Source organism: Hibiscus syriacus, unplaced genomic scaffold (assembly GCF_006381635.1).
Source record: "Hibiscus syriacus cultivar Baekdansim isolate YM2019G1 unplaced genomic scaffold, ASM638163v2 tig00002511_pilon, whole genome shotgun sequence".
NCBI classification, from domain to species: Eukaryota; Viridiplantae; Streptophyta; class Magnoliopsida; order Malvales; family Malvaceae; genus Hibiscus; species Hibiscus syriacus.
This window is the reverse complement of record NW_024061932.1, coordinates 5,174,030-5,201,860: the sequence shown is the minus strand read 5'-3', so window position 1 is coordinate 5,201,860 and position 27,831 is coordinate 5,174,030. Positions and strand designations below refer to the sequence as shown.

The following is a 27,831-nucleotide window of genomic DNA, read 5'->3' as shown; positions in this document are numbered from 1 at the left end:
CTCTACTAGTTGACACATCATTAATGGATTTAAAAGAAACTCGCTTTTGTTTTCCTTTAGCACAAGCATCACAGATTTTATCATTATCAAATTTTAGTTTAGGCATCCCTCGAACCCTTGAACCAATTCTCCTTGAACTAACCGTTGTAAAACACTCATGCTAGCATGTCCTAGTCTCCTATGCCATAACCAACTATCATGCTCATCCTTAGCAACTAGGCATAAATTAGTCATTTCTATAGAGTCTAAATGCACCATGTATATGTTTCATATTCTATGACCAACAAGCATAATCCTATTAGATGCAATGTCAATGACTTTACAACCATTAGTTTCAAATATGACATTGAATCCCTTATCACATAATTGACTAATACTCAATAGATTATGCTTTAATCCATTCACATATAACACATTTTTAATTTGTATGGAAGAGGTATTACCTATTGTACCTATACCTTCAATGTGACCTTTTGAATTATCACCAAAAGTCACTTCTCCTCCATTTTTGGCGTTAAGCTCTATGGACTGGTTTTTGTCCCCGGTCATGTGTCTCGAGCATCCACTATCAAGGTACCATGAATTTGGATTTGTTTCCCGTGCCTTGTAGCAATGCTCCTTTTCCTACAAACATAGATTAATTTCTAATTTTTGGTACCCAATTCTTTTGGGTCCATATTGATTAGTTTCTAAAATACTTGTCCCCTTTGGTATCCATTTATGAAGGACATCATTATATTTAGTAGTAGTGAATTCTTTAGGAACCCATATACTCCTAACAATTTTACCATTCAAGGTTCGTTGAGGACTTCTATGATTGTAGCTTCTAAAACTTTTCTTAACAAAGTTGGATTTTGAATTCTCACCTTTTTCAAAACTTTTTGTTCCAACCTTATTAAAAGAAGTTTTAAGATCATCAATCTTCTTTTGATGATCGTCATAAACTTTTGAAAGTAAGTTATGCAAATCAGTATTTTTCTTTTCAAAATCATTAATTTTGATTTGCAATTCTTTGATCTTACTTTCAAGCTCATTGTTAGTCTTGGATATAAGACTATTTTCATTTTTCAATTTTGAAATATCATTTTTGTATTTTGAAAATAGAGTCTTATAATTCGAAGCCAATCCATTATAATCCTCTAATAACTCATCATAAGATAATTCATCCAAATCGAATGAGTTAGAGGTTACCTTAGAATCTTCTCCGATAGCCATCAAGCACAAGTTTGCAACTTTTTGTTCCTCTTCATAGGAACCTTCTTCATCGCTCCATGTAGCTACATGAGCCTTGTGCTTCTTTTTGGATTGACCATTTTTCTTCAATTGTGGGCAATCATATTTGACATGCCCCAGCTTTTTGCATTCATAGCAAATGATCAGGTCTTTCTCCTTCGATTCAATTTTGAAGCCTTCATGACGTTTGAATTTTCTTCCTCGATTGGGCATCACCAACTTTTTGAATCATTTGGCAAATAATGTCATTTCCTCTTCATCATCATCGTCATTCGAATCACTCTCTTTTTTGTGGATTTGAGAGTAACTCTAATGTTTTTCTTCTTCTCCTTCTCCTTTGGTATCTCGTCAATCTTATCGAGATCCACCTCATCTTCAAGCATCATTTCATGAGTGAGAAGAGAACCGATTAGTTCTTCAAGAGTTAAGTACGTTAGATCCTTAGACTCGATGATTGACGTCTTCTTTGATTGCCACGATTTTGGAAGGGAGTAGACTAACTTCCTCACAAGATTTTCATTTGAAATGATCTCTCCATATGATTTGAGACCATTGACAATTGTTGAAAACCTATCCGTCATAGCTTTGATATCTTCATTTGGTTTCATCCTGAAATTTTCATAGTTATGCGTTATAATACTAATTTTAGATTTCTTTACCTCATCGGTACCTTCATGTGTGACTTGAAGTTTGTCCCATATTTCTTTGGCGGTTGTACAAGATGAAACTCTTCCGTATTCATATGGTCCAAGAGCACAAAATATGATATGGATGGCTTTGGAGTTGAGCTGGAACATTCTTGTCTCTCCTTCACTCCACAATCTTGGATGAGTGAAGGCTTGATGTATCCTTCTTCTATGACATTCCATGCTCCCATGTCACTTTCTTGAATGAAGTACATATCCTATTTTTCCAATAGGCATAGTTAGCTCCATTGAAGAAAGAGGCTTGTCGACGGGAATCGAATCGAGAATGGAGTCGAAATTTGAAGTGGAGGCCATGATGACTTTGATTATCGATGTAACTCTTCCCGAATCGACTCAAGAGGCGATTAAACCTTCAAATGAGTTAGGCTCTGATGCCAATTGTTGAGTTAATCGATTGATGGAATCGGCCAAGAGGGGGTGAATTGGCAATAAAAATTTTGGTGGAAGCTTTTGCAGAAAATTGAAAGTAATTGCACAACGATTTAGAGTGGTTGACTTTCTCAACCAAAGTCTACGTCCACTACCTTAGCTATCCACACTAAGGATTTTCCACAAATTCACTAATTTGTCTTTCTTTTGTGGAAAAGAGTAACCTTACAAACCCTCAAGAATTATACCCCAAATTCTTAAGAACACTCTCTCCCAAAGAGAACAATACAAATTTGCAAACTTACAAGGAAATCCTCACAAGGTAGATTGTTTGCACAATTCTAGAACAAAGAAAAGAACACTCAAGAATGAATACAATGGAGCACAATAAGTTTTCTTGAAAGCAAAATGAATATTGAATGAAAAATAGGCTTGAAATGCTCAAACTGAGGTTTGATGTTTTCTCTTTGATTCTCTCTTGATTCTAGTTGCTTGATGTTTCTTGTTATTGATCAATGGCTTCTAAGCTTGCTTAAATACACCTTGAATCACTTCTGAACGTTGGGGATCATTAATGAAGTTATTGGAGCCGTTTAAGTGTGAAAACAATTAATACAACATCTTGGAGCATGGGGGAATCGGTACCCCCTCATGGGGAATCGGTTCCCTAAGTGTAAAATTTAAATATTTTGACCGTTGAATAGTGGGGGAATCAATACCCCTGGGGGGGAATCGATTCCCTGAGCATACTGGAATTTCTCGGAGCCAAACCATTCAGGGGGAATCGGTACCCCCTTGGGGGAGAATAGGTTCCCTCTGGACAAACTGTAATTTTTGGCTTTAAAACGGTTCGAAATACTTTGAAAAATTGTTTTGAAATTATTTTAATATTAAAACTTAATTTTACACTTTAGTAAGGATTTAAAATGAACTTTGAAATACTTTGAGTAATATTTTGATATTCGATTTAATATATTGAATATGCTTAGAAAAATCTTTTTCAAAATTAAAATCTTTTAATTTAATTTTTATATCAAAACATCAAAATGTTTTCAACAGTTATCATACTAATGTTGTTCATAGCGAGTCATATGAATGAAATGAAATTGTGATTATAGTGATGATTTTTATATGAATAACATGTCACATATTCATATGCATAAGAAAAGCATTAGTATAGATTTATGCCTCACTAAGTCTATGACTTAACGTGTAAGTGATTTACATGTAGGTATAGAAAAGCAAGAAGACCGGTCTTAGAAGCAGCAGAGCATCATATCCTCATTTGAAGATCAGATCAGAAGCACCTTACATAGTATGTTGGTTTTTATTTTATATGTGTTGGCATGTAGATAAGTCATGTAGTATGTACGCTTTGATCGAAGTGTAATGTTTTGAACTTGTGATGTAAATATAGTTTTGTGTTAATGAAAGTTTTAAATTTATGATGGTTTTATAAATGCACAAGCTTTAAAAGGTCAACGTGACACCTCAGATTCGTATTCGATTCAGATACGAGTTGGGGGTGTTACATGCAGAGTATGGTAGAAGTGTAATTAGGGGGCATTTGGGTCACATTTGTTTTCATAGTGAGTTTGTAACTTGTTTTGATATATGTCATTTTTTATTTCTATTTTAATATATGAATGATTTTTTGAAATTGTGTTTTTATTTATAAATTATTTTACAGTTTGAAATGGTTTAACAAAAAATTTATTTTTTCCCTAGATTTTGATTATGGGTTGATCCCTAATGTAACAACTCGGATCGAATCGAGTCATCTATATCGGTCTGAGTGCTACACTTCAATCATGATGCATTGCTTCCAATAATAAGTAAGTGGTCCATGTTATCAACCACTATGGATCACTATGTCAGTAACGTTGATTATCATATATCACTGTGAACTACTATGTTGCATTATAACAGTCAATAATAGAAATCATTATTCAAAGAGCCACTAATTTTTTTTTTTAGTTTAAGGGCCACTTTGAGTGTAAAAATAGTTTGAGGGTCACATTAGTTTCTCTTTTTGAAAAAAGTTTAAAGGCCTCACATATAATTAAGCCAAAGTTTTACTAGTACATCTAAAACCAATGGTTGTAATGAACCCATTGATTGGTCTTAGGTGTCATTTGGTTAATAGAATGTAAGATCATCTTTGGCAATGAGATTATTGCAATGAGATTATTGCAATGATACATTACTTAACATATTGGGAATATTGTATTACCTTGTTTGATTTGTTTGGCATGAATGTAAGATTACAGTATTTGGTTGAAAAAATATAAGATGGGAAAAATGAATGTTTTACCTATTAGGACTGTCAGCGCACTTCATGGCGCAGAGGAAACAAAATGTGACGGTCTCACTAGCGATCCAAGTATGTTAAATCCGAAATTGGGATGAAGGGATGCGATTACTTACATTGGGTTTTTAGAAAATCAACAAAGAGAACTACGGCTAATGGTGATCGTGAACGGTTTGAATGCTAGCATCCACGAAAAAATCATCTCGGCCTCTACCAGTTCACCCGGTTGAAAAATAGTTGAGAGAAAAACCTTTCTCTAAAATTGTTCTAGGAGTTTCAGAATTTGAAAAGGGATTTTGTTCAGCTACTTGACCAACATATCCTTTATATATACGTGTCGCCCTAGATGTTAGGGTTTTTAAATCTCAATTTAATTAAGATTATATTACATTATTTTAATTAAATTCGGTATTCATGTGTAATTAAAATTACTCACACACACACACACACACAATATATATATATATATATATTAATAATAAATACACATTTTATTTATGTGCAATCATATTTTACATGTGTGACACATTTATAAGTTGCTCTCTTTTTTAACCATTGGGTGTGACCTTATATGTTCCTATAACGTTAGTAGTAATAATTAGAACTAATATAATATTACAAACAATGAGTGACATATAGCCATATGTCCTTGGAAGTCATGATTCAACATAACATGTCCATGAATAACTCTTTTAATGTATTATATCCTTTTTGTTCTTTATATCTAGAATAGACACAAGTCTTGGAATAGCCACACTTGTGTAGCCTATTTATTATTTCTTGATATCTAGAGTAGATTATAATAAGCGAATAATTTTGATATCTCATATCAATTTATTTGAGCATGGCCATGCATTTCTAGTCTCACTCAATCAAGTAGAATGTGATATTTTTCATATTATGTATGAAGGACAAATCATATCTTGATCATTCACACCCCACTACATATATTGTGATATGTTCAATGTCAGTCTTTATAGTGCAACCAGTTACAGAGCATGTTTAACTATATCAAAACATACAACAATATATGTTGAGATTGTAATGATCTAAATTTTAAGGATTATACATATAGATGTCACTATGAGTAATATCGTGACTATCACATAATAATCTAACGCATATGCTCATAGTGGGTCAATCCAATATATTGTTCTCTAACAATATATTCATGTATTAATTTTATCATCTCTATGTCAATGACAACTCATTGTCATTAATCAATAACATGATTGTCTTAAGCGTATTATTACTATCCATGCCCATAATAATACTTAACTAAGGATCTTTTAATAATAATCACATTAATATACGGACATTATTGTTTTTTAGTTTATTTAATGTACATAAATACAATAAAAGAAAACAATGGTAATGTTGTTATTTGATAAATACAATAAATAAAATATGTCAATACAATCATCATAAGATTGGCCTTTGGGCATATTCTAATATTACCAAATTATCCTTGAGATATATTTTATTTTTTAACAATTTGAATTATCAATAGGCATAATACCAAAGATATCACCCCCAACGTTTACCAAAATGGTCATTTTGGCCCCTAACGTTTCACTTTGGGGCAAAAAGCTCCCTCTATAGATGAAAACTATTAGTTAACACATGATTAACGCTCCAAAATAAGAGCCTTTTTAACTTAAAATGAAATGTTGAGGCTAAAATGCCCCCATAAAAAAGAATAAGGGACAAAGTGATTATTCTATCAACTATTAGGGGCCTTTTTGCCATAAAATGAAACGTTGTGGGCCAAAATGCACCAAAAATAGAATATGGAGAAATGAACATTTTAGTAAATATTAGGGACTAATTTTGACACTATGCATTCTCAATGTTAAAGTTAAAATATTTAAATGAAAGTTTATATGAAATATATTTATTATTATTATTTCTAATTTATATATTTTTAAATTAGTTTTTACAAAAAATAGTTAATATATAATTTTCTTACTATTTTAAATTTTTATTTCTTTGAAAATACAGAATCATGCTTACATCAATATAATTATGTTTATTTTTGTACCAAGATATCGAGAGATATATACATACATTGGTGTATGTGTCAATTGGTACAATATCGTATTTTATCCATGCTACATGTATGAGTTGTACAACAAAATATCATATCAAATTGCTTGATAGAATTAATAGAAAGCATAAAAATATAATATAAAAACCTTTTAAAAGTAATAAATCACATACCAAAAATAAAACACGAATAAAAACATACATAATAAATAATCAAAATAAAATAAAAATTTGATATTTTTATTTTTACTTTTTATTTTATATGCATCATATTATTTTATAATAAATATTAAAAAATCTAAAGCTATTACAAAAGAAATAATAAAAAATTATAATCATGTAATTATATATAAAATTAAGGATCATTTTAAAATAACTATATTATTTTATAGGTAGTATAATCCTATGGGGAGGAGATTGTCTAAGCTAAGAAAAGAGAGGGAATGCCATTTCTAAGAAAAGACCAAAAAAATTATCACTATTGGGAATACATTACCCCGATAGGGAATGCTCTTAAATTAAATATGGGGATGTGATTTCGAAAAAAGATATTCCCGCTGATAATGATATTTTCATGAATCAAATACTTCCTTAGTGGTTTAAAGGAGTGTTATTCTCTTGAGGTCATAAGTTCGAGTAGATGCACCTACAAAGTGTGTGTAATGTTAATATTTAAAAAAATTTAAGCAAATCCTATCTTATAATCACCTCCATATTATTGAAAAAAAATCAATGATGGTAATGATGTTTACAAACGTAATTATGTATAGAATATGTTTTATGTATTGCTTTAAAATATTTAAAATATATTACTATATAACAATTATATGTATTGGTTACAGTGTCTTAAGCACACACTCATCAAAGTCTTGTGAACAGGGGTATATCGATAGTAGAGGAATGCTCGATTTGTGTTCGTTCGAAAATTTTGTTATTTGACTCGACTCGTTATTTATTATGTTACTTTAAATTTTGTTCGACTTATATTTGTTAAAAAAATTATTATTCGACTTGATTTTCTGCTCTTTACACTCATAAATTTTTGAGTAAGACAATTAAGATTTGATTTTTAGATGCAGTAAATTAATAACTAACAAATAATAATTTTTTTTCCTTATTGTTTACTAAAACGTTAATAGATTAATAAATTAATAGTAATATTAATTTATAATTTAATATAAATTAATAGTAATTATTAATTTATAATTTAACATCTTTCGTATTATCTATTTATAAATTAGTAATTATAATTTAGATTTTTTTCAATGTAATATATTTAAAGATATTATTAAAATTATAAAAACAAATTAACGAATTATCCGCGAACTTAACGAGTCAAGTTAGACCTTTCTCGACTCAATGGTTAAAATCTCGAATTGAATCAATCTGAATCGAACATTTATTGAATTTTAACCGAGATCGTTGAACTCATTAAACACGCTAACTATTAATGATTAAAAAATGTGTACCCGATGTAACTATTGTTTGGTGTGGGTCCTACTATGTGGGGAACTCATCACCAAAAAATAGGTTGCAACTTAAAAACGGGTTGCTTGTTTGTTGTTGTTGTTTTGGTAAAATGACATTTATTATTTTTGTCTTTGACTTTGACAAAAAGACATTTTGTTTTTTGTCTCGTGTGCATGGACAATCTTTACATATCAACAAAATCAGTTTTTTGAAAGAAAAAAAAACATGAGAGAAGTTTCATATTCGAGAGAAAACAAGAGGAAAAAATAATTTTTGTGAAGTTTACACATTAGTGATCAACTCTTCGATCGGAGGTCCATTTATGATTCTATTGAGCTTATTTTTGGATAATAGCTAGGCGACAGGGTGTCCTTGACTTTGTACAGTGAGATTTGTCATCTAAGTCTAATAGCATCAAAAATACTCATTTTCAACAGGCTGAGTTTTTTTATGTTCTCCTATTTTTCTCTTTTTGCTGAAGATTGCTAATTGCTAGCATTGTTGGAGTTGTATGCTTGTTGTAGGTTTGATTTTGTGATATTGTAGTTGAACATTTGTTTATGGTAGAATTTTTTATCGGACTCTAAAGCCCCGTGATTTTTAACCTTTATTTAGAGGTTTTTCATGTAAAAATATTGATATATCTATTTATTTACGTTGTGGTTAATTAGTATTGCTGGAGAACATATTTTGTACTATTATGTTTGTCATAAATGTGCTTCCACTTGATTTTGATTGTTCCGTTTCTTCCTAACAACTATTGCTTGGTTGTCGTAGTTGACCCCAAATATAGTGTGATTAAGACTCGTACGTCGGTTTGTTTGAAAACTTAACTTCACCATCTAACTAATCAAAATCATAAAATTATAAGGGGAAAAACAAAAACAAAAAAAAATGGGAATATTCTAGTTTGGTGAAATGGAGCTGTGATCTACATTAGAGATGCACAAAAAATATGAAATCCGATTTTACCTAAAAAATATCTGAAACTGGATTTTGAAAAAACCGGTTTTTTTAAACCGGATCGGATATTTAAAAACGGATAGTATAACCGGTTTGGGAAAAAATTGAACGACCGGTTTTTTTACCGATTAAAAACCGGTTTTTTTTCAAACCGGATAAAAAATCGGTTTTTATCCGAAAAAATCCGGTTTTTTTAAAAAACCGGATTTTTATCTGAAAAAATCCGGTTTTTTTACAAACCGAAACCGGTTACACCATCCGGCCCTCCAAACCGATTAGGATCCGATCCGGTTTTTTTTAAATCCGGTTTTTGGGTTGGGGGAAAAACCGGATCGGTTTTTATCCGATCCGGATCGGATTGAAATCCGGCTTTTGTGCATCTCTATCTACATCTTTAAAATGTTTTTCTTTTCTTTTTTATTTTTTTAGATTAATTAAATCTTGGTTGCAACGAACTAATGAGATGAAGCAGCTTTTTTCCAAGGATAAAATGGGCTGAGGCAGTACTTTATATTCTCAATCTAAAAAAAATGAATCCAAAGGAAATAGTTGGCATATATGGTAAACTAGTTAATATCAGCCAAATATAATCAAACACGACAAAATTTGAAGTTTAGGACATCAAGGACAAAACATTAGCAACGTAGACATAAAGGGTCTGAAATGAAAGCATATTTCAAAGTACCATATTCATTCTCAAACCACGCATCATCATGGTCATAGACGGAGAAGAATATCCCTAGCTAGTTTACAATCCAAATCCATAGAATTACACATATATAAAGATTAGAAAGTTCAACAGTGAAGAAGAGATGGAGGAAAAAACAAAGGAAAAGCGATGAGGATTTACCTAAGTCCTAACCATGGTTGGTCCGTAGAAGAAAAGAACCCTAAGGAACCCAAATATCTCCTAGGGTTGCATGCAAAATGCTTTCAGCTCCACATCCATTCATGGAGTTATACTACTAAATGCAAAAGGGCTAATACTTTCCAAAGTTTAGCCACACTGAATTTACAAGTAGAACCAAAAAACATTATCTTCTCTTTCTCTAAGAGAAGACAGTTTTGCTTCAGACATATTATGATAAATCTGAAGTGATGATTTCTGAAACAAAAACAAATTTTTTAAAATATGACTACATTTTGTCCTAGTTTCTAAGCCCCTACGACTAAATCTCAATGCACAAAAAAAGGGAATAAATAACTTGGGGGCATACAATGCCCTCAGCTTTTTTGCTAAAAACTGCCTCGTTGTCAAAAGAGGTGATTAGCCATTTATGTGAGGCTTGCTTTTTGTTTTGTTGAAATTTACAGTTATTGCAAACCATTTTGTTTTGTTTATGAGCCTCCTAGGCTAAAAGTAACTAAAAAGTCTGTTTTAGTCTGCCTTTTTCCAGGGCACAAAAACTTTTCCCAACTTAGCTGATCCAATAGCTGAAGTTGGGCTTTAGATAAAAATGCTTTGGTTCTCTTCATGGAACCCTTGCCTGAAAACGATGCACTGGGAAAAATAAACATGCATGATCCTCCAGTTCCGGAGGTGGTGCCCCTATAGGGGGCATTTCTAGTGTTTGAAGGCCCAGAGGCCAACCTTGGGCTGGGCCTTTGAATCGAGTTAAAGGGAGAATTAGAACCATGGTTAGACCAAAGGTGAAATTTAGAGAAGCTGAGTAACTTTCCGAGTAGCTAGCTACGCTTGGAATGAGTCTCTTCAAAGATGTGGGATTGTAGATGCATGAAGAGACATGGTCGCGCCTGTGGAACAGCAATTACCATCTTTTTCCAGTGAATAAGAAATATGATTGCATGTCATTTGAGGAAATTGATTTAAATACTATTAGTACAAACCTGATTGCAAGGGTGGAGTAGGAGCAAGAGACATGGGTGCACCATAGTGCTGTGGGTAACTCCCAGTAGAGAACTGAAAGAGGTGATGTGCATACTGAACACCATATCCTTGGCCGGAAGAGTAGGCGGTTGCTCCGTCCCCGGTTCCTTCTCCGAATTGAAGATAGGGGTAGAATGTTGTTCCGGCACCAGTGATCAACCCATCCGGCCCGGCACCGTACATTGGGAACTGTGCAGCGGCCCCTCCATACACATTGTAGTAGCTCTGAACCATAACACACAATTGCAAACAGTTAGTAATATTGCTCAACATATGCATGTGGGGACAACAACAGACTTTATGGCCATGAAAATGCAACTTTCAGAATCATTTGTAAAAACACTCAATTGGAACAAACCTGGCTAGGAGTAGGAATGAAGACTGGTAAATGTTTCACACAAAATTTTAGAAGAACAATGGAGAGGGATGGACCAACGTTCCAATTTCTAATGATGAAGCTGTTGAGGACAAAGCAAAGACACCAACAGCTGTATGCTTAAGGAAATGCAAGTGCTAATGTCAAATTCTGGGCGAATCAGTACAAAGACTCTGACCCTAGTCAGACGTACAGACAACATGTTTCACCCCATGTTTGTCATCCTTTAATTTTATTGGCTAATATTACCAACACGAAAAACACTTTATTCAACTAGATTTATGTTTGGTGCATGTTAATAATATAAATGTATACACTGACATTAAATTATAATAATATCATAGATTTAAATTACGGATGCGATCACGTTTTCAATTATATTGTATCTATCGAGACTACGGATATAACGGGTGTTATTGCGATCATTATAAATATCGTGATCATGCAACATCGATTTAAGACAACACTATTACCGTTATATAACGGTTATTATTCTAATAACAAATCACTATTTAAATCTCAATTTTATATTAATATTTAAATTTATAGGCTTATATTTTATCAAACACAAAACTATATTAAATTATTGGTCAAAAAAGAATGACAGAAAAGTGGAACAAAACTATCTTCCTCCCGCCAGCTACGACCAGCGAAAAAGTAAGGAAAATTAGCTTTTCCTCTTGCCGCCAACCCTGGCTTATTATTTGATTATTGTTTATTAATTTAAACCATCGTAAAGTTTATTATTAATCGCTTCACGTAATTAGGATTATTTTCCATTTTAAGAGGAAAAAAAAAGTGAATTTGAAACCGTGAAGATAAAGCAAAAAGAAAAGGAGAAATATTGAGAGAGATAGAGGGAGAAATGTATACAAACCGTGGTATAATTAGAGTAATCCGGTGAGTATGAAGAGTACCTAAAAGAATGGGAGAAGGAAATAAAGTTTAGCCAAATCACATTAATTAGCATTTTAGATCAACGCAGAAACATGCAATATGATATTATAACTCGGGCATGCATGCACAGTATTTTGAAAACCGGACTGGACCGCCGGTTCAACCGGGAACCGTTGCCTAGTCCGGTTCAATCTACACCGGTTGAACCGCTACTAGTGAACCGACCAGAACCGCTAACAGTTCGAACCAGACCGGCTGAAAACCGGAAAAAAAACAGCCAATTTTGTTTTTTTTTTAAATTAAACCAAACAACGTCGTTTGCTAAACGAGCCAAGTCGAACTCGAGTATTGCTAAGCTCGACTCGAACTTTAAAACTTTAAAAGTAAACTCAACTAAAACTCACAAGCTAAAAATTATCAAGTTCAACTCAAACTCGAAATATAATAACTTGAACTCAAAAAGGCTTGATCTCAAAAAAAATTTAGAAGCTCGATTGAAGCCTAAAATTCGAGTTTGATTGAAGTGAAAGACTAGTTTACTCAATGCTCACCAAAAGGCTCCATAATTTTTAATGCCAAATTACCTCTATTATTTATAGAAGTTAGTTGTGATGCTCTTATATGTTTCTTAGCATGTGGGATTGTTTTGTTCTCATATTTTTACTCTTTAGACTTTTGGGATGCTCTTCTATGTTTCTTAGCCATGTGAGATTGTTATTTTTTTAAAAAAAATTAAACCAAAATTAAACCAAACAATATCATTTTGTTATTTTTTTTTTAGACCCAAATTTAAATTTAATTATTATTATATAATTATATTTATTATTTAATATGTTTTACCTTAAATATTATGTTGTAGTTAATTTGAATCATTTTGTTTCACTTGATTTTATGGTTTTTAACTTATATATGTTATGACTTGCTTTGAATATGACTTGTGATATAAAAAATTATTTTTTATTAAATATTTTTGATATTTTTATTTAATTTTTTAAAATAATTATGACGTCATCCGGTTCTTCCGATCGTCGGACCAGTGCGACCGGTTAACCAGTAAACCGGTAGTATGGTCGGTTCGCTAACCGGTCCGATTCTGAAAACCATGTGCATGCATGTGCATTTTGCATGCAAAAGCATAACATATAATACTCTTAAATATAATAATAAAACTTAAATTTATATATGAAATTTCATGTGCACTACATTCAAAACATCACATGAATGTTCATCATTATATTCGAGATATATATATAGAGAGAGAGAGAGAAATAGGTAGAATAAGTTAGAGAGAGAAGATGTAATAATAATGTGTTTGTTAATTAGTTTAATAGCACGCGAGGAAGAGAAGAGAGAAGTATTATGCATACCCATAAAGATTACAAGGGATCCCTTGTTGGATGGCATAATGAGGGGGGAAGGTTGCTGCCGAAGCAAAAGCTGTTGCATTTCCCCCTCCTCCTCCAAACCCTGTCTGGAATGTGCTCATTACCCTAAAATTCCTGCCTGCAAACACCAAACCCCACCATTTCATATTTATCAAATCAACTTTTTTTTTATTAATGATGAACACAATATAATATCTATTAAAATATTCTCACTCAATGCACCGTATACACCCCACATAGAGTTTAGTTTGTGCTTAAATCACTCCTTTTTAAAATCCAAAACAACTAAACAATATTGGTCCTTTAATGCATGAATGAATTTCAAGCCCTAATAACAAACAGAAGAGGACATCATTTAGTAAACTTCCCATGCAGCATTACGATCATAATTTAGTAAAATTTTCCACTTGCTGAGGAATATTCGTCGCTACATTCCATGGTGAATTTTATTTTTTTTGCATGAAAATGGAATGTTTGCTTGGGCCACCTTTCTTTTTACTGAGAACGTTAAGTATATAGTAACCGCTTGCTAAACTTGATGATAACTAACTAACAATAAAGAAAAAAGGGAAGAAAAAAAAAAGAAATGACATAATTGATCTTTTTCTCCAGATCTGAAATATTTATGCGATCACCTAAATCCTAATAAATTCAGATAAAAAAGAACAAAGATCATTGGGAAACAAGTGGAATGAAGAAAAAAGAAGCGGTTCATCACCATGTTTTGGAGTAGAGGGCTTGGATCTTTGAACACCCAAAGAAGCAAGGTTGCAGTTAGCCCTTCTCCCGTCGATCACCGGAGCCGCATCCACGCAAGCTCTCATGGCCGCATCCGGTTCTTTAAACGTCACCTATCAATATCAATAACCATAATTATCCAAAGCAAAACAATACATTTTCAATCTCCATTTTCACCAAACGATCAATTCCGTTTCATTTTCCTTTTAGAACAGATGGGTAGTTACTAGATCAATAAGAAATATCATATGTGAATGAAGAATGAAGTTAATGAACAGAAAGGGAAGGGAGTATACGAATCCATAGCCTTTAGATCTGCCGGTGGCCTTATCGGTGATGACGACGGCCTCCAAGATGTCACCGAATTGCTCAAAGTACTTCTTCATGGTATCCTTGTGAGTCTCCCAAGCCAGACCTCCAACAAACACCTTAGTGTAAGTGGTGTCACCGAATGGCCCTGTCAAATTAGCTGGAGTCATCTTCTTCTTCCTCCTTTTAATAATCTTCTTCTACGTTGCTGCCAAAATCTAACGAATCAGAATTCACGAGAGCTTTCTCTGATGTGTTATTGTTTTTCTTCTTCTTCTTCTTCTTCTTCTTCAGTTCATTCTCTAACAATCAAATGAATTATTTGTAGAGAAGAATGGGAAAGAAATTATTTGATATTCGAATAAAAAATATATGAGTAACTTAAAAAATATATGAAATTTTTAATTTTTAAATTAAATTATTAATATTAATAGTTTATATGTTTGATTTTTTAAAATATAATATAAGACGTTTGTATAGTTAAATTTTAGATTAGAGCTTTAGTTGAATTTTAATTGAATTAAATCTGAAAATATTTTTAAATTCAAATATTTTGAACTCAAATTAAATTTTAATTTTTAATTTTAAATTCGAGTTTAATTTAAAAATTTAAACTCAAAAATTTTAAAATAATTCAAATTTAATTTATTTTTTTTAAAAATCAAATCAAATTCAACCAGATTCTTTTACCTCCGTACGTCTCATTCTCTCCCTTCGCTTATGTTTTGTATGCTCGGGACATCACGCTCGATTTCGAGAGTGGGGTTTAGTATCCGCAGAATTATTATTTGCGCTTGGCTTAGCTGTACCTTCTATTATTTTAGTTTGAAGGACAGGAAGGAAATGATATTTATGCCCTCTGCTTTTGAGATAACTACGTGGCTTACCATGGAGATTTGGAACTATTGGTGCAGGGGTCCTTAGTGGCAGAAACGGAACGGGGAAATTAAGGAAACGCAGGAGGTCAACGGTCAATCATCCAATTCCTTGTTGCTTCTGTCTAAAGCTGCGATTCTGTGTATCTTTCTGTTTTTTTAACCCAATTAAAAAAAATACAAAGGAATTACTATTTGAGATGTGGCGTTAAAAAAAATAAAATATTAAATCAAGCTGTCAATTTTCATTTTAACTTTTTTCTTGCAATTAACTTTGGTTTTAATTCAAAAGCCCAATACGATTTGCACTCGTTTAGTTTTAGCTAGTAATTATTCCTACCTACACTAGTTTGAATAAGAAATTATAAATTCAAAACATATCGAAATTGAATTATTTAAACAAAATAATTTTTTAATAAAATAATTAAAATAACCTAATTTTATATTAAACCATTTTATATCTACCATCGATCTTTTAATTTTGTCAGGTAGACATCTAAATATTTAATTGTACTCAATCAAGTTACTTATCATTAATATCGGATGAAAGTGTTGATGCGTTAGTTAATAAAATTAGTATAATTCTACATTTAGTCATCAATACTTATACATTATATTAATATAGTTCTAATTAGGGGTGAGTAAAACTCGACTTGACTTGAAAAATCGATTTTTTTCAATTCGATTTATTCAAGTCAACTCAAGTTTTTAATTCGGTTTTCGAGTTCGAGTCGAGTTGAAATTTTGAGTTACTCAAAAGTAATTTAAGATTATATTTGATATATTAAATAACATTTTGAGCTACTAATGACACGTGTCACCACCTGATTTAAAGATTTTTAAAATTATTTTATTTTATTTATAAAATTTCTATAAAAACTTAATTTTATTTAATTAAATAAACAGTGACACATGTCCCCTCTAATTGGATACTCTAATTGGATAGAAAATAAGCTTAAGGTAAAATATGAATTTGTGGCGTTTGCCTCCAAACCAAATACGTTATTTGATTAATTCTTTAACTTCTATCTATTGTATAATATTATTAAGGATAAAAAAAAGAAATAATAACATTAAAATTATATTTAGTTGTCGCAACTGTCTTTCGGGTGGGCCCGAAATTGGGCTTCGACTTGAAATGATTGGGTTAGAGTCGCCACCGATCATTTTAAATGATATTTAGGTAGATCGGACACCATCTTACCTGATCTGTGTTTTAGCAGAAATATGTCGGGTTCGGGAGTCAGTTACGGGCAAGGAAGGATTAACACTTTTGAACCGCCCTTTCGGTACCAATTAATTTTACGGTTGTCTTTATTTGCGAAAATTAAAAAATTTAAATTACCTACCTTTGATCGATTGAAATTACCACTGAAAATGTCAAAAATGCTAGATGGTAAAAATAAAAATAAAAGAGAAGAGAAAAAAAGAAAAAATATACATATATATATATATAAATATAAATATAATAATAAAATAAAATAAATGGTAAAGATAGACAAAAGTTAATAAAAAAAGAAATATAAAATAGTAATAAAATAAAATATAAGAAAAATAATAAGGTTAGTTTTAAAAAATAGAAAAAAAAAGATAATGTAGAATATGTATAATACAAAAAAAATAAAAGGAATAAATAAAATGTATATATACAAGAGTAGTATCGATTAAATAATAATAAAAAATAAAAAATTAAGATAATATAAAATAGAACATAAAAAGGACTTAATTGAAATAATACTAAAACTGAGGGTAAAATTAAAAAGAAATTGAAGTACAAGACTGCTTTAGGGGTCCAAATGAAATATTTCAAAATCAAGGGGACCAAAACATAATTTACCCTTTCCACGCTTGAAAACATGCGGACCCTGGGCTATGGATCGGTCACGCGCGGGTCGGCCACGGGGTCGTATATAACCTAAAAACACCCTCATTTCTTTCATTCTTCACATTTTCTCCAAAAACCTCCATCTCTCTGACATTTAGAGTGCTCTCGCTCTCTCTAGCCAATCCCCCTAGAGGGATACCCGGCCACCGCTGGCCGCCATGCTCCATCGTCGGCCGCCGCTCGACTACTGGAAAAAGACCCGAACCCACCAAAACGCTCCTCTCAAACCCGTGAACCCGAATCCGACCTCTAAATCGCCAAAATCAACCCCAGTAAACGTAGATCTAAAGGAAACCCTTCGGCACCTACCTTTTCTGGTGACCTTTCACTTCTCAGCGCCTTTTCCAGTTGAGGCTTCGTCTTTTGATCTTTTTACGTGCTTGTTTTGATTTATTTGTTGTGGGGCTTCGGCCTTTGGTTTGTGTTTCTTGATGTTCTCGATCTGTTGGATGCATTTTTTTTGTGTTCGAAGTTGTGTGCTTTTGTGGCTTGTTGGCTATTTGTGTATTGGTTTACTATGTTTGCAGTATTCTGGGATCGTTAATGGTTCGTTGTTCCACTGGGTTATGTCTCTCTCTATAGACGTCCCCTTGTTCGATGATGGTGGGGGTATTTATACCCCACCGCGTTGGGTTGTTTCCGTTCTTTTCGGTATGTTATTTGTTTGACCGGCTAAAACGGGATGGGTCAGTCCCGATTTAGCCAGGACTTGCTGTTCGTGGCCGGTTTTCGTTCTCGATCTGTTGGATGCTTTTTTTTGTGTTCGAAGTTGTGTGCTTTTGTGGCTTGTTGGCTATTTGTGTATTGGTTTACTATGTTTGCAGTATTCTGGGATCGTTAATGGTTCGTTGTTCCACTGGTTATGTCTCTCTCTATAGACGTCCCCTTGTTCGATGATGGTGGGGGTATTTATACCCCACCGCCGTTGGGTTGTTTCCGTTCTTTTCGGTATGTTATTTATTTGACCGGCTAAAACGGGATGGGTCAGTCCCGATTTAGCAGGACTTGCTGTTCGTGGCCGGTTTTCGGTCGGATACTTCACATGGTCTCTCGGCGACTGTTGACTGTCTCTGTGCGACGCCTGATGAACGTTGGAAACCATAACATTCAGGTTTTGTTTCTGGGCTGGGTCAGGCCTCAAACCTACTGGACTTGATTTGAACCCCTTTTGGACCCTGACAAAAAAAATACAGATATAAATAATAATAAATAAATAAAAATAGAATAAATAATAAAATAAAAAATGTTTTCTAAAACTTATTTCAAAAAATGTTTTCCAAATTTTTTTTTTAAAAAAACTATATATTATATATGTTTTCAAAAATGTTTTAAAAACTATATAATATATGTTTTTAAAAATGTTTTCAAAAACTATATAACATATGTTTTTTAAAAATGTTTTCAAAAACTATATATTATATATATTTTAAAAATGTTTTCAAAAATTATATAATATATGTTTTTTAAAAACGTTTTCAAAAACTATATATTATATATATTTTAAAAATGTTTTCAAAAACTATATATTATATATATTTTCAAAAGAATTTTCAAAAACTATATATCATATATATGTTAAAATTTTCAAAACTATATAATATATATATTTTTCGAAATATTTTCAAAACTTTTTTCTAAAACTTATATTTTTCCAAAAACATTTGCAAAAATTAAACTATATTACTATATATATATATATAATAAAATAAAATAAAAACAAATCCGGACGAAAATGAGTGTATACAGCTTCCCCTCTTTATCATTTTTCGTGGAACGAAAAGTAGGACAAAGATAAAAAGACACAAATTTTCGTTCGGTGGAGTTGAAAATTGAATCTGATATTTCAATTAAGAATAACTCCCTGTCGAATTGAATTGCGGATGACTCCTTTGTCGTGAAGTCGAGTTCATCTTGAAATGAAATTGAAACCGTAGTTCGGAATTTGAATCGGAATGTGGCTTCTCATTGTAGTCCGCTTCGATCTTCTTCTCGGTTTAAAGACCTTGGTTTTAAAATTCGACTGGAAAGATAGTTCTTTGACTCCACCCTGTGGTTGAAATGCCCTCGAGCTTAATGAAATTGAACTCGAAAGGTCTTCGTTGACAGATAGATTTTCTCGACTGAAGTTATGCTGCCGGAAAACAATTTCTTGTCACTAAGGCACGGCTAACCCAGGTCATCTTCTTAACTTGTAAACCTCGGCTACCACCGGACAGTAGTGTGAATGATGTGTCATCGAGCTGAATGGAATCGAACTCGACAATTTTTATTGACAGATAGCTTTTCTCGACTTAAGCTATAATGTAAATTTGACACGCGCTTGAGCTGAATGGAATCGAACTCGAAGGTATTGGCTGACAGATAACCCTTCTAGCCTCGAGTTATGCTGCAACGGATGTGCCCACGATGCTAAGTATAATCGAGGTCTTTGGCAGATATACCTTCTTGCCTTAAGCTATGCTGCAAATGATATGCCTGGAGCTGAGTGTAATCGAACTCGAGGGTCTCTGGCAGATAGCCCTTCTAGCCTTTAACTATACTGCAAATGATGTGCCTTTGAGCTGAGTGTAATCGAACTCAAAGGTCTTTGTTAACAAATAACCCTTCTAGCCTTGAGTTATACTGTAAATGATGTGCCCTCGAAGCTAAGCGTAGTCAAACTCGAAGGACTTTTGGTGGTAGATAACCCTTCTAGCCTTGAGCTATGCTACAAATGATAAGCCTTGGAGCTGAGCGTAGTCGTACTCGAAGGTATTTGGTTGGCATATAACTCTTCTAGCCTTGAGTTATGTTGCAAATGATGTGTCTGGGAGCTGAGCGTAGTCGAACTCGAAGGTCTTTTGTAGGCAAATAACCCTTCTCGACTTAAGCTATGCTGCAAATGATGTGCCTTTGAGCTGAGCATAGTCAAAATCGAAGGTCTTTGTTGATAGATAACCCTTCTAGCCTTGAGTTATGCTATAAATGATGTGCCCTCGAAGCTAAGTGTAATCAAACTTGAGGGTCTTTGGCAGATAGCCCTTCTATTTTTGAGCTATACTACAAATGATGTGCCTTGGAGCTGAGCGTAGTCAAACTCGAAGGTCTTTTGTTGGTAGATAACCCTTCTAGCCTTGAGTTATGCTTCAAATGATATGCCTTGGAGCTGAGCGTAGTAGAACTCGAAGGTCTTTGGTTGGTAGATAACCCTTCTAGCCTTGAACTATGCTGCAAATGATGTGACTTGGAGCTGAACGTAGTCGAACTCAAACGTATTTGGTTGGAAGATAACCCTTCTAGCCTTGATTCATACTGCAAATAATGTACCTTAGAGCTGAGCGTAGTCAAACTTGAAGGTATTTTGTTGGTTGATAGCCCTTCTCGACTTAAGCTATGTTGTAAATGATTTCTTTAAAAAATGGCTTCCCTTCATGGGTCTAAGCCGGTCATAATTTTCAGGTGGTTCCTTTGAGCGGGTCTGAACCAAGTAATATGATTTTTGGATGACTCCCGTTCATGGGAAAGCCCACTGATAAATTCTGTCAGCCAGTTATCTTCCGTCGTAAATTGAAATCTGGCTTGAAAATGTTAATTGAAAATCTGCTTCTCGTTATTGAGTTAAGCTGATCTGGATTCGTTCTGAATTAACTCTTGAACCCATCTGAAATTGATTCTGAGATCTAGATATGTCAAGTCAGTTGAGGTGTTGCTTCTCACTGTTGAGTCAAGCAACCACCATTGATCTTTAAGGAGCTTTCGAATCGAGTATCTTTCGTCATGAAGTCAAAACTTGACTCTGAAAGCTGCAAAAAATTATGAATGTGAAAAATGATAAATTTAATGCTCTTAAGTATGTCTAAGATGCATGCAATATGAATTAGCCTTGGACGAAGTAGTATCGATTAAATAATAATAAAAAAATTAAGATAATATAAAATAGAACATAAAAAGGACTTAATTGAAATAATACTAAAACTAAGGGTAAAATTAAGAAGAAATCGAAGTACAAGACTGTTTTAGGGGTCCAAATGAAATATTTCAAAATCAGGGGGACCAAAACATAATTTACCCTTTCCACGCTTGAAAACGCGCGGACCCTGCGCTTGGATCGGGTCGCGAGCGAGTCGAGCCATGGGTCGTATATAACCTAAAAACACCTCTATTTCCTTCATTCTTCACATTTTCTCCAAAACCCTTTTTGTCTCTAACCAATCCCCCTGGGCCGATCGCCATGCTCCGTCGTCGGCCACCGCTCCTGCCGGCGACCGGAAAAAGACCCGAACCCACCAAAACGCTCCTCTCAAACCCGTGAACCTGAATCCGACCTCTAAATCGCCAAAATCAACCCTAGTAAATATAGATATAAAGGAAACCCTTCTACACCTACCCTTTTCTGGCGATCTTTTCAATTCTCAAGGACTTTTCCAGTTGAGGCTTCGACTTTCGATCTTTTTACGTGCTTGTTTTGATTTATTTGTTATGGGGCTTTGGCCTTTGCTTTGTGTTTGTTGATATTCTCGATCTGTTGGATGCGTTTTTTTGTGTTCGAAGTTGTGTGCTTTTGTGGCTTGTTGGCTATTTGTATATTGGTTTACTATGTTGGCAGTATTCTGGGATCGTGATGGTTCGTTGTTCCACTGGGTTTTGTCTCTCTCTGTAGATGTACCATTCTTCGATGATGATGGGGGTATTTATACCCCCGTCGTTGGGTCGTTTCCGTTCTTTTCGGTATGTTATTTATTTGACCGGCTAAAACAGGATGGGTCAGTCTCGGTTTAGCTGGGACTCGTTGTTCGTGGCCGGTTTTCAGCCGGATACTTTGTATGGTCGCTCGGTAACTGTTGATTGTCTCTGTGCGACGCCTGACGAACGTTGGAAACCCTAGCATTCAGGTTTTGTTTCTGGGCTGGGTAAGGCCCCAAACCTACTGAACTGGATTTAGACCCCTTTTGGACCCTAAAAAAATACAGAAATAAATAATAATAATAATAATAAATAAATAATAATAATAATAATAATAATAAATAGATAAAAATAGAATAAATAATAAAATAAATTTATTTTCTACACCTTATTTCAAAAAATGTTTTCCAAAAAAATATTTTAAAAAAACTATATATTATATATGCTTTCAAAAATGTTTTGAAAACTATATAATATATGTTTTTAAAAATGTTTTAAAAAACTATATAATATATATTTTTTAAAATGTTTTCAAAAATTATATATTATATATATTTTAAAAATGTTTTTAAAAATTATATAATATATGTTTTTTAAAAACGTTTTCAAAAACTATATATTATATATTTTAAAAAGTTTTAAAAAATTATATATTATATATATTTTCAAAAACATTTTCAAAAACTATATATCATATATTCTTTAAAATTTTTAAAACTATAATATATATATTCGAAATATATATATATATTCGATAACCATTTTCTAAAACTTATATTTTTTTTTCAAAAACATTTGCAAAAAGTAAACTATATTACTATATATATATATATAAATAATAAAATAAAAAAACGAAACAAATCCGGACGAAAATGAGTGTATACATTAACTTTAAAACTTTTAAATTTTTAAATAAAATAAAATAAATATTTTATATTTTAAAAACAATTATGAAAAAAATCAAATAATATAATTTTTTTATATTTTAAAAAATAAAGTTAATATTTTATATGAGCATAAGATAACTAAAACAAGGAATAGTTTTTTTATAAAAACAATTAATGGAAAACTAAATAAAAAGAAGTTCTAATATCAAACTAAAGCAATTAAGAATTAAAACCAACAATTAAAAAGAGCTAATAAACACACAAAAAGGAAGTTATCATAGAAAGAATGCGATAACTAAAATAATTGGTAAAACAATTAAAATGTCTTGTTTAAAAATATAAAAATATAAAATATTTTTATTTTATTGTTTTCTTTGATAAATTTAGTTTAAAAATATAAAATTGTTAAACTTATTTTTTTTGTTTTAAAATGTAAAAATATTAAATATTATAAATCATTTGTTTTTTTAATTTTTAATTTAATTTTTATCCTTAATAATATTATGCAATAGATAGAAGTTAGTGTAAAAAAATTAACCAAATGATATATTTGATTTATTGGTTAAGGCTTTTCTTGATACATGATCTCAAGTTTGAACCCCTAATAATGCATAATTTACTGGTGTTAAAAAAAACCCGACCCAATTGACCTGACTAATTGACCCACCAATCCACCGATTTGAACCTAAAAAAATTGGATAATTCTTTAAAACAATTACTTGATCAAGTCAGGCACTCGACCCATGATTTTTCTCGGGTAGTTGAGCCAAGTCTGGGTTGATATTTTTTATAATTGGGTACCCAACCCGACCCGTTAGTTTTAATATATATATATATATATATATATATGGACATAAAAAAATTAGATAATTCTTTAAAAAAAATACTTGATCGGGTTAGGCACCTGACTCGTGATTTTTCTCGGGTGGCTGAACCGAGTTTGGGTTGATATTTTTTTATAATTTGGTACCCGACCCGTTAGTTTTAATATTTACACATTTAGTTTAAATTATATTTTTATTATGGAACATATACACATTTAGATTATATTATATTTTTATTTTAGTTTCCTTAATATTTTTAATTTAAAATTAAATTTAAATCTCTAAATTTTTCTTAGGTTTGTAGTATATTCTTCTAAGTAATTTTTTTATTTTTCAATTTTTTTATTAATTTGTCAAGATTCGGAAGAAAAAATCACGATAGACATTAATATTTTTATTTTTTTCTTTCATAAATAAAGTATATATATATATATATATGTTTATCCTTAAAATTAACCTCAAATCACTTATTTTTGTTTATGAATTGTGTTTATGAATTTTTTAAATTTTTATGTCTTTTCTATGTGATTTTTTAAAAAATATTAATTTTAAAGATTTATATATATATATATCAGGTACTTGTGACCTAAAAACACGAGTACCTGACTATTGGGTACCCGAACTTAATGGGGTCGGGTCGTGGGTTAACAAATATACTACCCAAAGAATCGGTTACCTGATATTTCTAGTACCCGAAAATGCGAGTACCCAATTTTGAACACATTTGAAGCATATATAACCTCTAGATTATTTTCTATCCAATCAGAGGTGACATACGTCGTCGTTTGATTCGATATAAAGTTCATTTTTTTAATAAAATAAAATTATTAAAAAAATCTTCAATTCATGTGGTTACACGTTCATGCGTTAAATCGTGTTACATCACGATTAATTGATTAAGTTATTAAATTAAATTTAAATTAGGACTAAATTTATAGAATTTATATATATTAAGGGCAAAACGTATAATTATATCAATTTTATTAACTGTCACGTCATCACTTCCATTAAATATTAATGGCAAGTTGCTTGATTGGATAATTAAATAGTTATGTGATTTAATTAACAAAATTAAAGATCGATGATAAAAATAAAATGACTAAATAATTAAGTAGTTAATTATATCATTTACCCTAAAAGTTAATCTAAAAGAATATGTGTACTATACATATTAGTTCATTTTTAATTTATTGATACACAAGCGATTATATCCGAAAAATATAGTCTAAGAAGTGTTTACTCTTATCAATCATTTCTTTAGGCGATTTTGGCCCACAGTATTTTAATTTGGAATCTACGACATTTGTTATAGTGTATGAAACTCATCACCTCGAAAACTCGTCAGTTTGATGTGACGAGTTTCAACAATTTTTTTTAAATTTTTACCTCCGACGTGATAAAAATTATATCTTATTGGATATTTTAACTTCGAGGTGACAAATTTAAATAAAAAATATTATTTGGGCGAACTCGTCATCTTAATGCGACAAATCCATTAAATGATGTAAAAAATGCTAAATGATGATCTTTAAAGATTATTATGAAATGATTTAAATTAATCTTTTTAAGATCTAAAAAATGGTTGAATTTTTTCAACCCTATCTTAAGGTATTTTTTATGTAAAATATTTTTTTAAAGAAGTATTCTTTTTATTTTTTTGGTGTTTGATTATTGAAAAATGTTGGCCAATGTAATTCATCTTTTTGGTCATGGAATTCCTTTTATATTTTCTGAAAAAATAACGTATTGTCTGAATTTTTATAAGTCATTTCCTGAATTTTTTACTTCAAAACATAAATACTCAAAGTAATATTATTTATATATTTAAAATTAATATAATATTTTAGTATCATTAAAAAATATTAATTATTAAAATATCTAAAATATATTTATTAATATTTTTAATAATATAATGTTATATTTTGAATATTATAATATTATATTCAATTATATTATAATAGTATATGACATTATATTCTTATTTTGATAATACAAAATAAATTATTAGTTAAATTAATAATATTTATTAATTTCATAAAAATAATATTATTGAATCATTAATAATAATAATATTTTATTCATTTAATATAGGGGTGAGAAAAACTTAACTCGACTAAAAAAACTCGACTCGAATTGACTTTGAGTGTAATACTTAAATCCCGAGGATTTAAGCATCACAAGGAATCACCGAAATGACTAACGATTCTCGTTTTTTAGGCTGAAAACATACTTACTTTAAAAAACATTTACATAAAGTATGAAAACCATAATCATTTACAAAAGCATACCCCAATTTAAAAACACAGTAAATAATAAATAATTAAAACGTTACAAGTTAACTCATTTCAATCATGACCTCTACATACCTACTGAGTCATCATCATTGTACTCTAGTACTCTGTCGAGACTTTTTCAATGAGATAGTTGCCCTATAGCACTTCACAGAACTTGAAACCTACGAACGAAAACATATTGTGAACGATGAGCTTGCAAACCCTGCGCCACACAATACCTCTACTATTACATCAATTCATAAAATGAGTGCTAAAAAGTACAATTATAGAAATAATACTACTATGCCATCAATGCTACTAAGCCTTTATTAAGAGGTACATCTATTGCCAAATCCCGAGGATTTAAGCATCACAGGAAATCACGAATGACTAACGATTCTCGTTTTTAGGGCTGAAAACATACTTACTTTAAAAAACATTTACATAAAGTATGAAAACCATAATCATTTACAAAAGCATACCCCAATTTAAAAACACAGTAAATAATAAATAATTAAAACGTTACAAGTTAACTCATTTCAATCATGACCTCTACATACCTACTGAGTCATCATCATTGTACTCTGGTACTCTGTCGAGACTTTTTCAATGAGATAGTTGCCCTATAGCACTTCACAGAACTTGAAACCTACGAACGAAAACATATTGTGAACGATGAGCTTGCAAACCCTGCGCCACACAATACCTCTACTATATTACATCAATTCATAAAATGAGTGTGCTAAAAAGTACAATTATAGAAATAATACTACTATGCCATCAATGCTACTAAGCCTTTATTAAGAGGTACATCTATTGCCATAATGGTCTGAGTCTAATACTTACCTTAGTCTAATGCTAAGGGCCTTATCATTAGTATACATATACTGATATCTAACCAAAATGTCATGCTACTATGCATCATCATATGTAACACAAAATCATCAAACAAATAAGCTGAGGTAAGCATCATGATGTGGCTGAAGGGTTTGCTACATCTTGTAACTCATACCCCTCTAGCCTACCTAGGGTGAGATCTAGAATTTTTGCATTAGAAATGTACACCCGACTAATCTACTCCTTGTGAGCACTGAGGGCATCTGTGCTCGGTCAGCAACAAAAGTGCCTTGGATCTAGTAAGATATATCTCTATAATCTAACAAACAAGACAATCGTCGTGTACACACAAGCATACAATAGAGCCCATATGTCATATACATCAATCAATGCCATAAATAAGTGAACGTGGTAGCTAGGCTACTCTCTATCATAACTCATCACAATCAAGTGAGGCCATCCCCACGCTACTATCTTTCTCATTCTCTCATCTAGGATGCTATGTAAGGGTTTATTAGTCTTTTAGTGTTTTATGGCCTTAAGACAGTTCATCGCTATGAACTTGGTATATTATTGCTAGTCTGACACCCATCTTAGGGTTGGTTAATTAATATAGACTCTCTAGTCACTCTCAACATGCTCCATTCAGTTTACCCTTAAACTAGAGGGACGATTTGAATATTATCATCATACACAAGTAACTCGAGTGTCCTAGTGTTTTCCAAATGTCACACAAAGGCAAGTCTTATGGCATTTTACTTCATAGATATTCTTAAGCTTTTTCTATATTTAATAGTTATTTTCACCTGTGAGTTCATTATAGAAGTTTTGGATGTCATAGCCCCCTTCATGAGCCCTTAAGCTAAGTTGAGTTTCTTTTCTAATTCAGTACAATG

At 31.8% G+C, this 27,831-nt stretch overlaps 1 protein-coding gene across 1 annotated transcript; it reads right to left on the bottom strand.

Moving 5' to 3' along the window:
* Positions 1 to 10,238: 10,238 nt before the first annotated feature.
* On the bottom strand, positions 10,239 to 17,539 carry LOC120146926 (RNA-binding protein 24-B-like). Its single transcript, XM_039160410.1, has 7 exons — positions 17,530 to 17,539; positions 14,680 to 14,994; positions 14,364 to 14,496; positions 13,628 to 13,763; positions 12,241 to 12,280; positions 10,948 to 11,212; positions 10,239 to 10,854 (listed from the first exon to the last, which is right to left on the bottom strand). Exons 2-7 carry the CDS (start codon positions 14,860 to 14,862, stop codon positions 10,811 to 10,813), a joined length of 801 nt encoding a protein of 266 aa, XP_039016341.1. The 5' UTR covers positions 14,863 to 14,994; positions 17,530 to 17,539; the 3' UTR covers positions 10,239 to 10,810.
* Between the last annotated feature and the right edge of the window lie 10,292 nt (positions 17,540 to 27,831).

Coding starts and splice junctions, on each gene's coding strand:
- LOC120146926 (XM_039160410.1), bottom strand. CDS start 14,862: ATGACTCCAGCTAATTTGACAGGGCCATTCGGTGACACCACTTACACT. Junction 11,213..12,240: donor ATTACTCTAATTATACCACG/GTTTGTATACAT, acceptor GTTATGGTTCAG/AGCTACTACAATGTGTATGG. Junction 10,855..10,947: donor TACTCCACCCTTGCAATCAG/GTTTGTACTAAT, acceptor GCTGTTCCACAG/GCGCGACCATGTCTCTTCAT.